Raw genomic sequence first — 19,327 nt, 5'->3', positions numbered from 1 at the left:
GATGTTAAAGGCCTACTATTATGCCTGATAATTTTTTATTTTTTAAGTTTCAAAATGTTCTTAAGTTTAAAAAAAAAGTACAAACTACCATAATTTTTTATCTACAGTCTGATTATTGATATCTGGTCATACAATATTTTTCTATTTAGTTTATACTTGTTTGAAATTTGCTATTACAATAAGTCTAATTAGAATAAATATCTGCATATTATAATTCCCATAGCAGAAGTATAACTTATAATAAATTTATGTGAATGGTCCCTAAACTGTTTTACCATAACAGTTATATCTTGATCTCTGCCATGTCCCTGGATAATATTTTTACTTCTTTAGATTATAACTATACAGAATTTTGTTTTCTCATGTCATCAATATTTTAAATTGAATATTAAGATCAATTTCAGGTACTAATATCGGATTAGTTTAGGGTTTTAAGAGACATTCAAAATGATGTTTCATTTTGAATACATTCAACTTTCATATTAAATATTTTGGACAAAGAAAAATGTCAGAAATAATTCATCAGTTTACTTTTATAGCAAAAAAATAAAACTTGTCTTGGACAAAAAGTTAGTGTATTAAACATATAAAACTGTATGTACAATTTAATGAGAAAGCTAAAGTAACTTACAGATTTTTGTAAATCAGAGGTGATCTAGTGTGTTTACATTTCATTTGAATTAGTTAATGAATTACTTAAGGTAATTCAAATAAAATATACACATGGTATCTTAAAATGTCTTGGTTTATGATCAACAATGTTGTGAAAGCAATCAAAATTAAATTTCTCCCTAATGGAGACTAAAATTATGAAAATTACTGGAGATAATGATAGAATAAATAGCTTGTGTCATGTTCAGAGTTTGGTGATATGTTTAAACCAATTCATACTTTTCTAAAACAGAATTCTTTTTTGATATTATTTGTTCCTGTTGCAATTTGCATTAATACAAAATTTTAATTATAGAGGTTAAAATTTGATTGTATTAGCTGTCAAACAATTGAATTTATATTTAATTGAAGAAAGATCTGTATTAATTCCTACACTGGAACATTTTCAGCTTTTCAGTTTAAATGATTGATTAGGTAAGTAATACTACTAGTTTTACTAAGCTTCTGAGAAACCAGATAAGTAGTTTAAAAATAGTATATCGTAACTGATTTTATTTTGGTTGAATTATCTTGAAGAAAAGTTGATTTAAGTCTTTTTTTAGATGTAGCTCTTTCCCTTTAAGATTTAAGGGGACTCTATCAAAATAATAATCATTTACTTGAGACATTGTTTGTTTCTGTTTTGTGCAAATACAGAATTGTGTGTGTGCGCTATATACAATGGAAGCCTGTGGCAGACTCTGCACCCAAGTATTAAGAACTGGAAAGAACAAGAATTTTTGTCTAAAAAGAATAATAACTACAATGAATGACTACTTAAAATGATGTCTGTGGCCTACTAAGGTTGAGTATCTTCTTAAATACATTTTAAAAGAAATTCATAATAAATACTGAAAAGATTATCTTATGCTTAAAGTGCAGGACCAGGAGTAAGAAGAGAGGTTCTGTTCTCGCCTCTGCCATAGACTTCCATTGTGACTTTAAGCAAGTAATGTATCTTTCTGTCCCTCAACTACTCCATTCTTAAAGCTGGGATGGCATGTACCTCATATTTGTTGTGAGATTGAATTCATTAATGTTCCTAAGGTAATTTGAAGCCTTGCTGGGAAAGATGCCAGGAGATCGATATTATTATGGATATTTTTATCTTAAAATACTGTTTCAGACTTTTTTCTTTCATCAAGTAACGTTTTATTTTCAGAGTATTGTCCATGCTAGGACTATAACTGTACTATGTATAATATACATATCTACTGAAATGAAATATTTCTATGAGAAACTTGCAAATATGAATAGGTATATAAATAGGATGGAAAGCTTTTTAATTTTGGATTTTTTTAGGTTTTCAGTCTTCAATTTAACCATTAAAATGTAACATACTTGTTATTTTACTGTAATTTATTTTTTGTTTTTGATTTGTTTTTGTTTTCAGTTCAAGTTCAACAGCTGGTGCAAAATCAGAGGAAACAACTAAATTGGAAAAAGAAAAATCAGCACTAAACAAGGTTTTGGAGTCTTTGTGCTCATATCACTGGCAACAGATTTTGGCTATGTTGAAATTTTTAATCCAAGATCAAAATGTTCCTTCACTTTGCATTTGCAAGCAACCACATATCTACTCAGAAACTCAGAAACCCTTCAGCGAAGAGGATGTGCATGTTTCATTTTGCAGTTGTGATGGATATATGCTGACAAAAAGGTGCTGTTTACAAAATCAAAAACCAAACATTTGTTTACCATCTCTATCTGTTTGTATTAAAGATTTGCATTGTTTGTCATGCCAAGCTGTATCTATTGGATGTATTAAGACAATGAATAAAGGGATTACCAGCGATTGTAATCCATATAGGTGCTATACTGGACAACTGCAGAACTGTAGCAACAAACATTCTGTGAGAGCAGCAACTTTTACTTCTTATTCAACTGAGGATTGTGATCTATCAAACAGCATTAAAAATTCTACTAGATCTCGCAGCCCATCACCACCTCCATTATCACCTGTCCAGAATCATGAATTTGAAACATTAGAAGGCTCAATCACAGATTTTCCAGCCATAGATAACAAACAACTTGAAATAACTATTAACCAGCCTCCATCCCTCTTGCCAGCTGAAGGAAGCAATGGAATGTATGATTATGAAAGTAAAATGTACAGAAGAGTGTCTGATCACTCAGACAAAACTTTGCTGTCAGCAGATCAGGAAAGCATCAAATATGTTATTAATTCTGAAAAGTTTGAAAAAGGTGACAATCCTGCCATTTTTCAGGATCTAATGGATCGCATTAATGAAAAATTAAAATCAATAGAAACTACAGATATAACAACAAATCTTGTTAAATTGTCTAACAATGACAGGACACCAGAAAATGATATAAAATTGAGAGACTTCATAACATCTCTCTTGCATAATGCTACAGCAAGTGATTATAGTTTTATGGAGTTGCTTAGCCAACATGATAAACAAATGAAAAATAAAATTATCCAAACAAGATTTCGCAAGCGCCAGGAAACTTTATTTGCAACATATAATTCTCCCGATTCACCATTGTTTAGGCGACAATCTCTGCAAATCAAGAGGGAAATTGCAAGTTTTGATGACACATTTATGAGGAAAAAATCAAGTTTGGAGAGAAATACAAAGAAATCTGCAAAAAATGATGAGAAAATGTCACCAGACAAAGGAGACAATTATAACATGTTAGAAGACAAAGCTTTACAAAATCATAAACATGATCCAAGTATAAATTGCCAAATTAAATCATTGTCTTTGCCAGCAGATCAAACAGAATCATTGGAACTACCTCTGAATAATTTGAAAACTAACTCTGGTTTTGTGGCGCTTTCAGAAAACATCAGTGCTACAACAGCCAATCAGTCTAATTTTGCAAAAATGCAAGGAGACTATGCAGAAAAAGAGACTGATCAGATTTCTTTGAAGCAGGAATATAATGGCATCTTGAGCAGAACCAAACGTAACATTGTGCCTCCTGGATGGTACTCTGTATATGTAACAAACAATATTTTATTTAAAAAATCATCCAAAGCAAAAAATTCTCCTGAAACTTTGGAAAGAATTAAGGTCATTAAAAACCTTCAAGCTGAAAGAACTAGTGATAGCAATGTAAATAAAATTGTGAGGAACACAAATCTACAGGTTGTTGTGGAACGCTTGGAAGATACAATAAACTTAGCACAAAAGACTAAAAATCCATTGTTGGAAACATATAAAATATCCAGAAAATTGAAAGACAATACTTATGAGTATGATACGAGCCCAACTGCTAGGAGAGGTCTGCATTTTACCATGAGTGAAATAGAATGTACAGGACAGAGTTTCCTTCCAGAGTCTCATGCGCCAAGCAGCGATAAAAACCAAACAGTTTTTATGGCAACAGGAGAATGCAAAGAGGATGTAGGTGAAGGATGTGAAGACAACCTCTTTAAATCTTTACCCTTTGATTCAGGCAGCTTGACTTCTACTAATGGAGATTTAGAAACAAGGTCTGAAACTGGAGAGAGTGCATCTCTCCTAGGTTACTCTAGCCCTATTAAGCTTATGTTTGTCTCAGAGATTAATAGTAGCGAAGGAGTCAAATATACTTTAACTTCTGCCAGTACATCTTCTAAAGCAAATACTGAACTTGGTTTATTTGAGAAGCACCCAAATGCAGTATCAGAGGAAGAACACAAAACAGGAGATCTTGAGCATGAAATCTGCGTTGAAGATTGTGGTTGTAATTGCAATGAAAGTGTAAATAAAGAGGAATCAAATTGTGATTATTCTGGGGCAACTGCAAATTCCTTTGCAGCAGGTGAAACTGACATAAAAAACTGTAAGCAAATTGAAGAAACTGTGGAAAAACCAAGCAGTGGCAATGATCCCTCTGTTTTAAAAAGAAAACCTGGCAGGCCTAAAAAAATAGGTCCTCAAGTTGTAAAACAGGTTAAGAGACCCATTGGACGACCTCCAAAGCCTAAAATAGATATAGCTGAAAGCACTGATAATAGAAATAAACCCACCAGTATTGGAAAAAGTACTAAATCTGATGTAGAAGTGCTGGAAGAAGTAAATCAAAACAAAAATATTACTGTGACAGTTGTTTATGGGAGGTCAAGAAGAACTAAAAGGCATGTTTCTGAAGGAAATAATATAATTCGTGCTATGCCTACTCAGCATGCTGGTTCCAATTTTGCAAATGACTCGAATGAACTGAAGCAAAATTCTGAAACTGAAAACAATTTGGCTGAAATAGTAAAATCCTCACGGGTTTCTGCTGAAAATGAGATCTTTGGGTCTGTGTATGAGTATATCAGACCAATCAAGAATAGCTCAGTATTACCACATCCTTGCAGCAATATCATACGACCAAATCAGAAGCCTTTAAACACCATTAGAAAGCCTGGTAGGCCAGCAAAGGTAAAAATCTCTGGCATATCAGTGACTGTTTATGGAGTTTCACCTCAGGAAAGAAAAGTAAGTATTAGCAGCTGCTTGCCTCCTTTACAACAACAAAGCATGTTAGAAAAAACTATATCAGAGGAGAAAAATAAACAACAGTGCAATAAGATGGATGAAACGAAGAGGATACAAAATGGCGCTAGGAACGATAGTTCAGGCAATGTGATTGCAACAGTATCAAGAAAACATAAAATTCCTTTGAGGCATTCTGTTAGAGACAGAAGACCATCAATGCCTTTCTTACATTCATTAGCGTCTTCTAGTGCATTTACTTGTAGAAGTGCCTTGCTCCGTAAATCGTATAAGCTCCATCTGAAAAAAGCTAAAGATCAAAAAGAAAAACATAGGCAGTCAAATCTGAGCACAGTATCCAAAGGTACCTCAGAAACTAGAAATTCAGGGAATATAAAACAGGGTTCTGAGGATGGTGAATTCATACCCATTAATGAAGTTTCATCAGATCCCATTTTTTCATCAGATCCTTCTCTCAGGTGGTGGGCTACATCCACTTCAAATGATTCCTTGTTGGAAGAACTAAATAATAGATTTGAACAGATAACCAATACCTGGTTGCGAGTGGGGGGAAATGAGTTTGAAAAATATATATATGAAAAAAGAGATCATGTTGAACAAGACTGTAGCATTAAAGTGTCAAACACTTTAGACACCTGTCTGGTAGAACTTGAAGCATCGCCTATAAAAATGCTTTTCCAGAAAAAGTGTAATATGAATGAACTCTGTACCTGGTTTATGCAAACTACAGAAACACAGTCTCTCTCTCTTGTAAGAAAAGCCAATGCTCGCAATCCTCTGGAAGTAATTAGTACTAGAGGGATAAAGATGGGAACTAAGCAATCTGATCTTAATACTAGCCCTTTCAGAAAGCACTTTAAAAAGTTTGCACTATCTTCTCCTTCAAAACCAGCAGGGAAACTACAAATATTACATAATATGGTCAGGTCTCCAGTCCTGAACATGAAAAGTAACTTCACACTAGCCAGATTAAGAAGAACTGAATTTAAGAAGTTACAGCATAATAGGTGGCAACAAGTGAAAAAACTGTATAACCGGGGAACAGTTGACTGGACATCTAAAAAGAAAAACTTAAGATTCTTCTGCCAAAGCCAGTTTTTCAAAAATATGAGTGGGGAAACCAGTGCCGGAATACCTGTGGTCCAGGAGAAAAATGTAGAAAGCCAGCCCACCAAAAACTTGGTAGAATCTTACAGTAGAATCTTGCCATCTGAAACTGAAATCAGAGATGCATTTCTTCAACAGACAGTGGAATCGCCTGACTTCAGCACACATCCTAGTCTAGCAAATATTTTTAAAATGTGTGCAGAAACAAATGGAGCAAATTGTAGTGAACAAAATACTATAAAAGAACAGAACCAAGGTAATCTGTGTCAAAGTGCATGGAGACCCAAAACCTTTAAGGATTGTCGAATATTTTTGAGAAAAATAAACCATATTGAGCAGCACAACTCCTTTAAGTTAAATACTATCATTTATTCTCCTGAAGCTGTTGAAAGTAAGAACGGTCAACACAGTATTGAAGAAAAACAATATCCAACTTTAAGGTCCCACTCTGCTAGGCAAGTTGCATTAAAGAGGCAAGCAAAAGATGTGGAAACATGTAGAGGATCTAGTCCTTCCAAAATGACTGAAAGCCTGGATGACCAACTAAACAGCAAAAAATCAAGCAGCGCTATAAACAGTGATGCTAATTCTGCTGATAGTTCTGAAATTCAAAACACAATAAACAAAAGAAAAAGACTACAATGGGAGACCACTGATACGAATATCAGAAAAAAGCATAAGAGACAATCAAACAGTAATGAACAAATGACAAGTTATTACTCAAAATACAAGCTAGGTAAGTTCTTAAAGTGCTGATTTTTAACTTAAAGAATAATAGAGAAGCAGAGTATCTATCTTACAGTTTGTTTTGCAGTACAAAAATAGTCTTCAAGGAGTAATAGAACTGAATATCTTATAACATCAAAATAGTGCTTGAAAATGTAGTTAAAAATTAAATCATACCTTCTTGTTTTATTAAAGTGTTTTACTTGTTTTGACAATAAGTGTATTACAGGATAATAAATCTGAGCCTAATAATGATTAAATAAGCCAACAAAGAATGACCTACTTTCACTAGCATAATCTGAGAAAAAGACGGGACAAATCTGGCCTACGTGAAATCAATCAGAATTTTTTGTTAATAGGGTTAAGATTTCACCCAGATTGCGTAGTCCCAGGAATGTCTAGAAGCAGTTAACTGCAAAATAAATTGGCATGTATTGTGTTAAAATCTTATTCACATGAGTAAGTAAAATTGATTTCAGTAAAATTACTAAGGTCAGTAAGCATTTATTGTGCATGAAGTTCCACAGTAGGATCCATAATTCTTACAAAAACATAAGTTTACTAAAATACTGTTATTCTAAGTAACTTCTCTATGGGTACATCTACACGCGGTGCTGAATGTGCAGTGGCCTAATAATATTGTGCAGTAGCACATCACAGCACAGACAGTGCTAATACACTACTGCACAGTATTATTTGGCTACTGGGAAGTACCATCACTTAAAAGACATTTGCCAACACTACTGCACAGTAACTCTGGTTACTGTGCATTTATTTAGTATTTGCTAATACAAGTACTAAATAAGCAAGGATCAGCAAGTACTAAATAAATGTGCAGTAACTACTGCACAGTAGAATCTTGTGTAGATGCGCCTTATGTAGCCCTGGAAAGTAGTTTACAATTGGAAAAGATGAAGTAAAATTGAATATGCCTCCTCCCTTCTGAATTGAAGAAAACTGTCCCATAATAAAATGGAAATTTTATTTTGGCTTATAAATTTAAGTATTGAATTGTACCTTTTTAGTAATTGCAGTACACAAAAATATTGTGTTTGCTTGTATTTAAATGAGATGAAGAAAAACATGAACTATGAGCATTGTATTCTTATGTTCATTCAATGTTGTCTTAGTTCCTCAAAGCTAAAGATTTTGCCTACATGTATACTGTTGTGCTGTAAATGTAATTTGGGGCCATACTCAGTAACAGAAATACCTGACCTTGAACTTACGATGTTACTGTAAAAAAGCCAGATGCATAAATGCAAAGGGTAGCATATCCATTTTTCTTTCACGGATGAAGAAAGAGCTCTCTCCTGGCCACAGTATATTTCTTACATAATTCTGTCTGTAACAGAGAAACTTTGTATTCAAATTACATTTATTTCTGAATTTACCTTTTCAGTGGCAAAAAACTGCATGTAACTTACTACTGCAACATATTCTCATGTTAGTTCTGTTCAGGAATCTTAATTTTATTTTACTGATAACTTTCCTTCTTTTGTTTTAGTTCTTTACAAAGTCTGATAACTGCTCTAATGTCACATTATTTCATTTTAAACTTTTGTTATTTTTTTATTATTCATAATTTCTCATATCTGTTGGTGTCTATAGAAAAGATGTCAAAGCTCACTAGCATCTCCAAAAGAAGTACTGACTTCAAAGAGAAACATCTTAGGCTGTAATCCTGGAATTGCATCCATGCTGGTAGACTCCAGAGCCTGTATAGACAGGCCCCCTACAAGGATGCTGCTGCAAGATCAGTTTAACAAACTCTGTGTTGTTAAACAGTTGTAGAAAAGGATATTTTCTTTCTCATTAATGGATTCGAGATTAAATTGTCTGCACTAGCCATGGAAATCATAAGTACATTTTTAGTAAATTGTTTATGATTCTTGCTTAGAAATGTGCTAAAATGATTTCCTCCATCTAGTCTTGCATGCATACCAGCTTTCAAACATAATTCCTGCATCTAGAAGCTTCATTTGAATTGAAGTATCATCATACATTTGTATCTTCTTTGGGATGCATGTGTGTTACTGAAGTATCAAGATTAACATTGTTGCGCTAAGGTTTTCAGTGTGTGAAATAATATGAAACTATATATTTTTTGTCAATATTTTCAAGTTTTTCCTCAATTATTATTAATCTGGTTATCAAACTGAGGAAGATCAAGAGAAATTTATTGAATATTCCTTAAGGATTTGATGTCCTCTTTCAGGAAGGACTCAGGTGACGGGCAGGACATTAATATCAAAGAGTTGCATGTAGCAAGTTCTTGTTAAAATCTGAGAGCCAGATGACCAAACAGATGTATGCTGTTGAGTTTTTACAGCATGAGTCTCCTTCCCACAAATAGCAGCATCCTTGTATACATTTCTCTATTTAACAGCTGAGATTGTTTTTCTTGTTCAAACGTAGTTAGGTATTTTGAACCACAACGTTTTTCTTCATTTTTTTTTACTTGTTTGTGAAATGGCTGCTGTAGTGGTACATGTGGACATACTGAGGGCTTACTTCTCCTATATTCAAATGCAGGTTGTTGGCAGGCAAACATGTTACCATAAGGTAAACTTTGCATTTATCAAGGGCTAAGAATGTGTACCTGGGCAGATACAAGAACATAAGTTTACTAAAATATCTTTATTCTAGGTAACTTGATTATGTAGCTCAGAGAACAAAAATAATTCATCATTGAAAATTATGAAGTAAATACCTCTCCCCCTTCACTTTGGAGTTCCATCCCATGATAACTGCCCACATGCATAGTGTTAGCCCATAGTAGATGCAAAGTAGCTTATACCTCAGCTAAAATGGGAAAATGACCTAATGCATTGTTCAGTTCATACTCTTGTGGTAATTTATTCATGTACCCAGTTCCTTAGACTCTCTTAGAAGAAGACACTTCCTTTTGTGTATGTTAAATCAGTATTGGAAACTACTGGTCTGCTAAGTAAGGGAATCTTACAGGCACAAGTTTGGTAAAAAATGTATGGTTCTTGCTAGAAAGATGCTAACATGATTTCTTCTATACGTATATCATGGGTATCACCAAGATTTCTGTTGTTAACTGAAATATCCATGTACAAGTTTTACAGATAACTAAACTAAAAATAATCTGTCCTGTTACAGTACTATTTGAAGAGTTTAGCATGGGGTGAATGGTGTAAAGATTTCCAGCAAGAGGTACTAGAAGTACCTTTAAAAAAATGATCTGTTCTGATTGTTGGTGATTCTCTCTTCCTTACATTATGACATTTTGCATTTTCTCCCTTACATTTTGGCTGTTAAGACTCTCAGACTGGCCTTGCATTCCAGATCTGGAGCTGGTGGTGCAGTGGGTGCTGCATGTGGTGCAGTCCTTCGTAAGCTGTTCTGGAGTCATACTGCATGGCCCTGAAGCCACTGCCACGGGGCTGTGCTGCTCACGTCCAAAATGACTGTGGCATGCAGCATGAAGTGGAGTGTCATATGGATCCTCTGGGGCTGTGCTATATGTGGCGTATACTCTGCCACTCAGGGATGCAGGCTGGAGCAGGCACCATGTACAGCACACAGGGCCATCCAGCACTTGTTGCCTGTGGGTCATTCCAGTACCCATGGGCAGCACCCAGAGCTGGATGCTACAGCTTTGTGGGCTGAGTCCAGTGTATTGTCCATATCTTTGACACCCCTGGATTTGAGATTACTTAAATAAGTTGGATATTTTCAAGTCAACAAGGCGGATGGGATACACAAGGGGTGAGCAAAATATGGGCCAAAAGCCCACCTATTGATTTTACCCAGCCCACAGTCAGGCGGCACCTAGGCAAGCCATGCTTGGACCCCAGCCTCTGCTGGTGGACAGCAGTTCTGGCTCCAGCCTCTGCTGGTGCCACAGGGAACACTGGGCAGAAGCAGCCCTGCCTGGCTCCAAGCTTCGGTCTGGGAGATAGAGTCCAGCCCACCCAGAGCCTGCAGGGCCAGACTCCATCTACCAGGTGTCACAGGAAACACTGTGCAGAAGGAGCCCTGCCCACCTACCTAGCAGGCCCTGGGCAAGCCATACTTGGGCCCCAGTGGCTCTGGTGCTGCTTCTTCCCAATATCCCCCATGGCACCAGCAGAAGCTAGCATCTGCCCATGGGGTCTGCACACTGTCTCATTCTGCTCCACCATCAGGACTCCTGGGATCTGAGGGGTTGGGTGAGGGGGTGAGCAGGGCAGGACAGCACTGAGACCTATGGCCAGGATCCATGCCTTGCCTCCCAGCTGTGGACGTAGCCAGCAGATGCTGATTTTGGGCCGAATGGGCCATGGAGGAAGGAACGGAGCAGGGGATGGTGTGCTATAGCTCTGGGCAGGCTTATATTCCCCCTTCTGCAGCTGCTCTGGTGCTAGCTGCAGCCTGGCTGCACGGAGCATATATGTATATGCGTATGTACACGCACATGCATGAGTATACTCATGTTTGTGTGTGTAGCCCTCAACAGCACCAAAACTCATGAAATTACCGTCCATCCCAAATAATTGCTCACCCCTGGGATACACCCTAGGGTACTGAAAGAATTAGCTGAGGTAATGTCAGAGCCATTCGCTGTCCTTTTAGAGAAATCATGGAAGTTGAGCGAGGTACCGGATTGATAGTACCCATCTTTAAGACAAGAAGGGTGATCTGGGAAGTTACAGAACAGTCAATCTGATCTTGATACCTGGAAAAATTGTAGAACATGTCTTTAAGGAATATGTTTCTAGGTACCTGGAGGAGAGCAAGATAATCAGGAACAACCAGCATGGATTCACTAAGAGCAAGTCATGCCTGACCAACTTCAATTTTTTTCAGTGATTAGATGAAAGGCGCTGCGGATTTGAATGAGGGGAAGAAAACAATGGATGTGATATGCCTTGACTTTAGCAAAGCTTTTGACATAGGGTAGTCATCTGTAGGCTAGATTAGGGGTTGTCAACTGGGGGTATGCATACCCCTGGGGGTGCTTTGAAAGGTCCCAAGGGGTACGCGGGGGTGGATGGGGCTAGAATGCCACCACCCCACACTGCTGCCTCATGGGAGCAGGGCTGGGGTAGGAAGAGAGCGGGTGTACAGATGCCATGCTGCTGCTGCTTTGCCACTCACCACTGCTCTACTTCAAGTCTGGCTGCTCACTACCACCCCACACCAGCTCCGTGTCTGTCCACTCGCTACCTCCCCCCCCAGCTCCATGTCTGGCCACTTGCTGCCACCCCTCCAACTTTACATCTTTGCCACACCTCCCCCCCGAGCTCCGAGTCCAACCACTCCCCAATCCTCCCCCCCAGGGATACACTTATTAAAAATGGAGTTTCCTGGGGCACACTTACTTTAAACAGTTGGAAACCCCTGGGCTAGATGAAAGAACTATAAGGTAAATAGAAAACTGTATTGTGCTCAGTGAGTAGCCATCAGTGGCTCCATGTCTAGTTAGGAAGAGGTACCAAGAGGTAATCCCCAGGGATCCATCCTGCCCATTACTAAGACGATGGCAGTGCAGATGGCAGTGCAAATCTGTGTATGACACGAAGTTGGGTGGAGTTCTACACACGGGAGGGCAGGGCTAGGATCCAGAATGACCAGGATAAACTAGAGAAGTAATCCAAAATCAATCAGTTGAAATTCAACAAGTGCAAATGCAAAGCCCTGCACTGGGAACGGAATAACTGCATATATAAATACAGACTGGGGAATGACTGCCTGGGTTGTGCTCTACAGAGAAGGACCAGAGGGTTTCAGTAGACCAGGAGTTATCAACTGGGGGTAGGGGTACTTGGGAAGGCCCCAGAGAGTATACGCGAGTGGGAGGGGATGGAGCGCTGCCACCCAGCACCCTGCACTGTTGTATCCCAAGAGCAGGGCAGGGAGCAGAAGCAGCAGTGGCGCCCCACTGCAGGCTGCACAGGTACTGCTCGGCTGGCCGGGCGTGGGGGAGGGGGGTTACACAGGGGCCACCACCCATCCATGTCTGGTGGCATGCCTCCTTCCCCGCTACTTTGTGTCCGGCTACATGCTACCAACCCCCCTGCCTGCATCCAGCCACTGTGAGTACACTTATTTTAAAAAGATGAAACCCCCCGCAGTAGTCTATGAATATGAGCCAACTTTGTGCTCTTGTTACCAAAAAAAAAAAAGCCTACTGCATACTGAATTGTATTAACAGGAGTCTCTTGTGCAAATGAAGGAATGCTTTGTCTAGTTTTGGGCTCCACACTTCAAGAAGAATGTGGACAGATTTGGAAACAGTCCAGCAAAGAGCAACATAAATGGTTAGAGTTCTGGGAAGCTTGATTTATGAAGAAAGGCTGAAAAGAATTAGAGCCATTAGTCTGGCGAAGAAAAGACTGAGGGGAAACTTGATAACAGTCTTCAAATAACTGAAGGTCAACTACGGAGAGGCCAAAGAAAGACTTTTCCCTGTGGTTCTAGGGGCCTGGACTCAGACAATAGTCTCAAGCTGCAGCAGAAGAAATTTAGAAGGCTAGAAAGAACTTTCTGTGAGAGTGGTAAAGTATTGGAACGGGCTATCTAGGGAAGTTGTGGAATCTCCATCCCTGGAAAGAGCAGATTAGACAGACACTTGGCTGGAATGATTTAGTCACAGACAATTTTGCCTGGAGCCACGGCCTGGACTAGACAACCTCATGAGGTCTCTTCTACCCCTACTTTCCTATGATCCTGTGAACCTATGATCTATCACAGTGGTGCTCAACCTTTTTATCCTGTGGGCTAGGTGGGCAGTGCCCAGTTCCTTTGTGGGCCAGGTCTGGCTGGTGGACCCTATCTGGCACCCAGGGCAGGCATGGTAGAGCCCTATCTGAATGTGTGGAGAGAAATGAGGGGCAGCCTGGTTGAAAGGGGACTTGGCCAGGCCCTAACCTGGCCTCACAAGGCAAGAGCCAGGTGTGGCCTGACCCTACAAGAAGAAGGGGGCATGGCTCAACTCTGCAGAAGGAAGGGGGTGTGATCTGGACCTGCCGGGGAAGGGATGGTCAAGGGGCATAGGATGACTTCAAACCAAGTGTGCAGAGGGAAAGGGATGTGGCCCAGCCCCAATCTAGCCAGGTGGGGGGAGGGTCATGGCCCAGCTCCAAGCCACCACACAGAGCTTGGGATTCTGGCAGCAGTGAGGGGTGGCAGTTTTAACTACCACTGTTCCCCTGCTAGCAAATTTCCTGGCCCTCGGGAAGCCCCACAGGCTGGATTTCAAGGCCCTGTGGGCCACACCTGACCAGTGGGTCAGAGGTTGAGCACCCCTGATCTATCATGTTTATTTCAATTCAGAATGAGTCTCTGGTTTTCCTGCACAATAGAAAAAAAAGTAAAGATATGAAAATATAAAGATAGCAAAAAGCAGCACATGTTGCTAAGTGACAGCCTGTCAAAAATCACAGTAGGTGAAACCCTTGCACCATTGCCTCCCACACTGAGAACCCCCTAGAGCCATAGTTCTCAAACTTTTTACACTGAAGACTCCCCTGGTAGAACTCAAAGCACCCTTCAGAAATTGTGACCTCCTAGGTTTCACTCATTTTTTCGCCGCAGAAAAATAATGGAACAGTTCTTCTTTTGTAAACAACTCAGATAGACCACAAGAGGTCAGAATGTTTTTGACACTGTGGATTCCTGTTTGAAGTCTGTGTTTATCTTATGAATCATGTGCAGGTATTTGCACTCGGAACTGTTAATATAGTGTGTAACCCTGCATCACCCTTAAAAGGATCTCAGAGTACCACATGGAACCATGGCACGCTAGTTGAGAATCAGTGTTATAAATCCCCCAAGTCACAGAAACGCGATATGAGATGGGAAAGGGCTTCCTGGGTCCTTAAGTCCAGTCCCTGATTAATTTAGGCAACCACATCACATCATTCTTTTCCTAAATTTATCCACCTTCTTTTAAGCTAGTCAGATTGTTTGTGCCCCTCACCTTCTGGTCCACTACATCTGTTTTTGTTGTTTTAAACTTCCATGAAAATATTTTTAAGAAACCTCTCTGTCATGTTTGTCCCCCCCACACATACTACAAAACTGCACTAATTCATCTGACCTTAATGCAGTTCTGTTAAAACAGAGGTAAAGGTGTGGTGGTTTTATTAATAGTATTTTTTTTTGTATATTTCTTAATTTATCAATTTTGAAATTATAACTGAATAGTAATTTAATGCAAATATGTTGGCAAGAATATTTTAGAACTGCAGTTTTATATGCCAGGCTCTCTTCTCGTAGCTCACATGAAAATAAAGACTTGTAGTCTTTTACAATATTAAATATTGAGCACCACAAGCTGTTGAGCACCTCCAGTTCTAATTAAGGCCTGCTTCTGCAGTGATGCACAGTGTGTATATATGGATTCCCCAAAGCTTCAGTTAGAGTCTGAGCAGCATGGACACTTGGATGATTATCTTGCTGGGGTCCTTTGACCCCAGCTGACTTCCTGCCCTTGGACAGGGGGCTGGACCAGATGATCTCTTGAGGTCCCTTCCGACCCTAATGTCTATGCAATCTCTGAAATCTATAAAGCAGTTTGCATGCAGGCTCTGCACTACAGAATCAGGGCCTGTATCTGTGCCATTAATGGGAACTGAGGACCCTCAATCACCTTATAGCACATAACACTATTAGGCTTATTGAAATCAAGAACGATATTAAAATCATACCACATTTGTGTGCTACCATATTTATCAATGATGACATCTACCATTTTTTACGTGGCTACAAAAAAATGGTTTTAGAATTTTTTAAGTAATAATTTCTGAAGGGAAGAGGGACAACAGTTGCCTCTGGAACCCAAGTTAAAGGTTCTGTCAAATTAAAATAAACCTAAGGACATCCACCTACCTAAGCTATCCCCAATAGACTGTTACAAAAGGGAAAATCCCTTTTCCATGAAAGACTGTAATCCAGGATAAGTATCTTCTCCGTTGTCATGATGCATGTATGTAATGCTTGACAGTGCAGTATTAGGGTGTAAAGAGAAGATAGGTAGATGATGTCATTTTACTGTTCGTCAATGGACAACACTTCTTAGAATATTAAGTCTAATCCCTTCTCTACCAGAAGAATCTGTTATAATGTACTACACACTTTTTCATTCATCTGACAAAACTAGAAATTAAGTATCATTTGTCTTTTAATTGGTCAAAATGTAATGCCTTGATGGTGCTTAATACATTCTTCAGAACCTTCTTTCCCAATTTTTCTCTCATCTCAGTGGACAGTTGTAATCCTCAGTGATTTTCAGTTTTTATAATTTGTTCCACCTGCCATTTCTTTTTCTTTGTTTCTAATCAGATTATCAGATATCGGCAGACTGGCTTGGTCCTTTTGTCATTCTCAACTTCAATAAGCACTGCTCAGTTCCTTATTTTATCCCAAGTACTTGATTTTGGTCATTAGCTCATCTACACTATTGCTGCTTACTTCAGCTTAGGCTCAACATCCCTTTCTGTATCCTTTGGCAATGTTCAGCCCCTTGTCTGATCTTCATTTCTTATGTTAGTTTCCATCGTCAGCTCCACCTCACTTCACACTTGATTGCCCTTTCCCACTGCGCTATCTCACCAAGTCCAGGCACTCTTCTCAGTCTGTTTTCTAAACTCTTCCAAATTCAGAAAACAGCTACAAATAAGTAATGATGTCTTTCTGATAGGCTCCTCTGCCACTAATACCAGCAAACTTCCTTCTAATCTCATTGTATCTCCTTAAGCCACATTCCTGTCTTTCTTTGCCTTCTCCCATTCTAGCCAAAGTCACTCCATTATATTATGAAGACAAAAATTATTTCTAAGCTAATTTAAGCTAGTTTGTGGAAGACACCAAGTTATGGGGGAAGCATGGTCACGTTTGAAAATAGGCTGCAGATACAGGTGGACCTAGACAGGCTGGCAAGTTGGGCAGATCGGAACCAGATGAAGTTCAGCTGAGAAGTGTAAAGTTCTCCATCTGGGGACCAACAAGCCACAACATACATGCTGGGTGGCGCCAAACTGACCAGCACCATGACTGAAAGAGACCTAGGGGTAATAATAGACTATAGTATGAACATGAGCCATTAGTGCGATGTTATAGCCAGCAGGGTAAACAATGCTCTGGCATGCATCAGCCAATGCATCTCAGATAAAACCAAGGAAGTGTTTCTTCCACTTTACTCAGCACTGGTGAGACCGCAGCTCGAGTACTGTGCCCAGTTCTGGGTGCCGTACTTCAACGAGGAGGTGGAAAAGCTTGAGAGAGTCCAGAGAAGAGCCACCCGTATGATCAGAGACTTGCAATGGAAGCTATACAAGGAAAGGCTGAGGGACTTGGGTCTCTTCAGCCTAAAAAAGAGAAGGCTGAGAGGGGACTTGGTAGCAGCTTACCGCTATATCAGGAGAATACGTCAAGGGCTCGGTGAACAACTTACCCTTAGGGAAAACCAGGAGTAATGTCCACAAACTCCTGGAAGACCATTTCAGGTTTAACACTAGGAAAAGCTTTTTCACAATTAGGGTGTCCGGATTGTGGAATAAACTCCCTCCAGAGGTGGTGCAATCACCTACCCTGGAAATCTTCAAAAGCAGACTGGACTGTCATCTCACTGGGGTCACATGACCCCAGTTCTCTTTCCTGCCTAGTGCATCGGGGCTTTACCTGATGATCTACAACAGGGGTTGGCAACCCCCAACACGAGTGCCAAGCATGGCATGCAGGGCCATTTTGCTGAGCACACCACAGTCAGCCCTAGCTCTGGGTAGCTGCTGGCAGCCACAGAGGCTGGGCTGCTCCCAGCAGGCGGCTGGGAGGCTGCAAGCCCTGCTGCAAGCAGCCTGGGCTCCATGAATGGCAGCAGCTACAGAAAGCCAGGGCTGGCTGCAGCCGGGAGGCTGCAAACAGCTGTGCCGGGCCCTGCTGTCTGCCCTGAGGTGCGCATGAAGTCACTGCCAGCATGGAGCTGATGCCAGAGCTGTGGAGCGCAGCACAGCTGTCTGCAGCCTGCTTGCTGCAGCTGCCCAGAGCCCAGGGTGGCTACAAACAGCTGCACCAGGGTCTAGAGCCCAGTCACCAGCTCTGTGCCGGGAGTGGGGGAAAGACCGGGGTTGCGCTGCCTAAGGGCCCTCCCCCACCGCCTGCTCTGAGGTGCACCTGCATGTGCCAGTACACAGCTGATGCCTGTGCTCCGGAGCCCAGGAGCCTTATTGTCATGGTTGTGCATGGGAGACTTCAACTACCCAGACGTCTTTTTGGAAGAAGGCTTGGCCAAATCTGAGCAGTCACAAAGCTTTCTCTTCTGCGTGGATGAGCTCTGACACAGAAAGTCTATGGGCCAGTGAGAGGTAAAGCACTGCTCGACCTGGTACTGGTAACTGGGGACAACCTAATCAGCGACCTAATGATCAAAGGGAAGCTGATCACCTTCACCATCCGCCGTAAAGCTGGCAAGTCAGTCAGTAATACATAAGTCCTTGACTTCAAGAAAGCTGACTTCGGGGGCCCCACAACCCAAAAGGGGAGTCCAGGACAAGTGGTTGCGCCTCAAGGGAGTAATCCTGGATGCACAAGCAAAGTCAATCCCATCTAAGAGGAAAGACAGCAAAAGGGCACAGCAGCCCCCTTGGCTCTCCAGGGAACTAGCGGACCTACTGCGTCTTAAAAGACAGACCTACAAAGGATGGAGGACTGGATCCACCACCAAGGAGGAATACTCTGCACTGGTCTGGACCTGTGGAGACCGAACCAGGAAAGCCAAGGCTGCGACAGAACTCCAGCTAGCTACAAATATCAAGGACAATAAAAAGTCCTTTTTTAGATATGTGGGGAGCCAAAGGAAAAGCAAGGGCAACGTTGGACCCCTGCTAAACCAGATGGGACAGCTGACAATCGATGCCCAGGAAAAAGCAAACTTGCTAAATGGGTACTTTGCATCAGTTTCTCACCAGTCCCATGGGACAACCCTGCCCACTGCGGAACAGGGAGGCCCGGGTGAGGGAGATTCCTTACCCTCCATCAGTGCTGACCTCATGAAAGAACACCTTAACAGGCTGGATACCTTCAAGTCAGCCGGCCCTGACAGTTTACACCCAAGGGTACTCAAGGAGCTGGCTAGCATCATACCCCAGCCCCTGGCACGGGTCTTAGAGAACTCCTAGCAATCTGGTGAAGTGCCTGAAGATTGGAAGAAGGCCAGTGTGGTGCCTATCTATCTTCAAGAAAGAAGGAAAGTAGATTCGGCAAACTACAGGCCCATCAGCCTGATCTCTGTCCTGGGGAAGGTCTTGGAAAAGATTATCAAAGAAGCCGTCCTTAACAGACTGGCTAACGGCAACATCCTGAGGGATAGCCTGCACGGGTTTGTTGCGGGTAGGTCTTGCTTTACCAATTTCATTTCCTTTTACGACCAGGTGACC

The 19,327-nt window shown here is 40.6% G+C and overlaps 1 protein-coding gene across 7 annotated transcripts in view; it reads left to right on the top strand.

The window, feature by feature from the left end:
* The window catches only part of LCORL (ligand dependent nuclear receptor corepressor like), a 174,811-nt gene that overhangs the window by 143,351 nt on the left and 12,133 nt on the right, over positions 1 to 19,327 (top strand). For 6 of the 7 annotated variants that reach the window (XM_090035676.1, XM_090035678.1, XM_090035679.1 and 3 more), the window contains one exon: positions 2,045 to 6,948. The exons of the other annotated variant lie outside the window; for it this stretch is intronic. In XM_090035676.1, coding sequence (XP_089891802.1) covers positions 2,045 to 6,948 — 4,904 coding nt within the window. The remainder of the gene's footprint in view (positions 1 to 2,044; positions 6,949 to 19,327) is intronic. 7 annotated transcript variants of the gene reach the window in all.

The sequence above is a fragment of the Crocodylus siamensis genome, chromosome 2 (genome assembly GCF_052110815.1).
Source record: "Crocodylus siamensis isolate JL-2025a chromosome 2, ASM5211081v1, whole genome shotgun sequence".
NCBI lineage: Eukaryota > Metazoa > Chordata > Crocodylia > Crocodylidae > Crocodylus > Crocodylus siamensis.
This window is presented reverse-complemented; position numbering and strand designations above follow the sequence as displayed.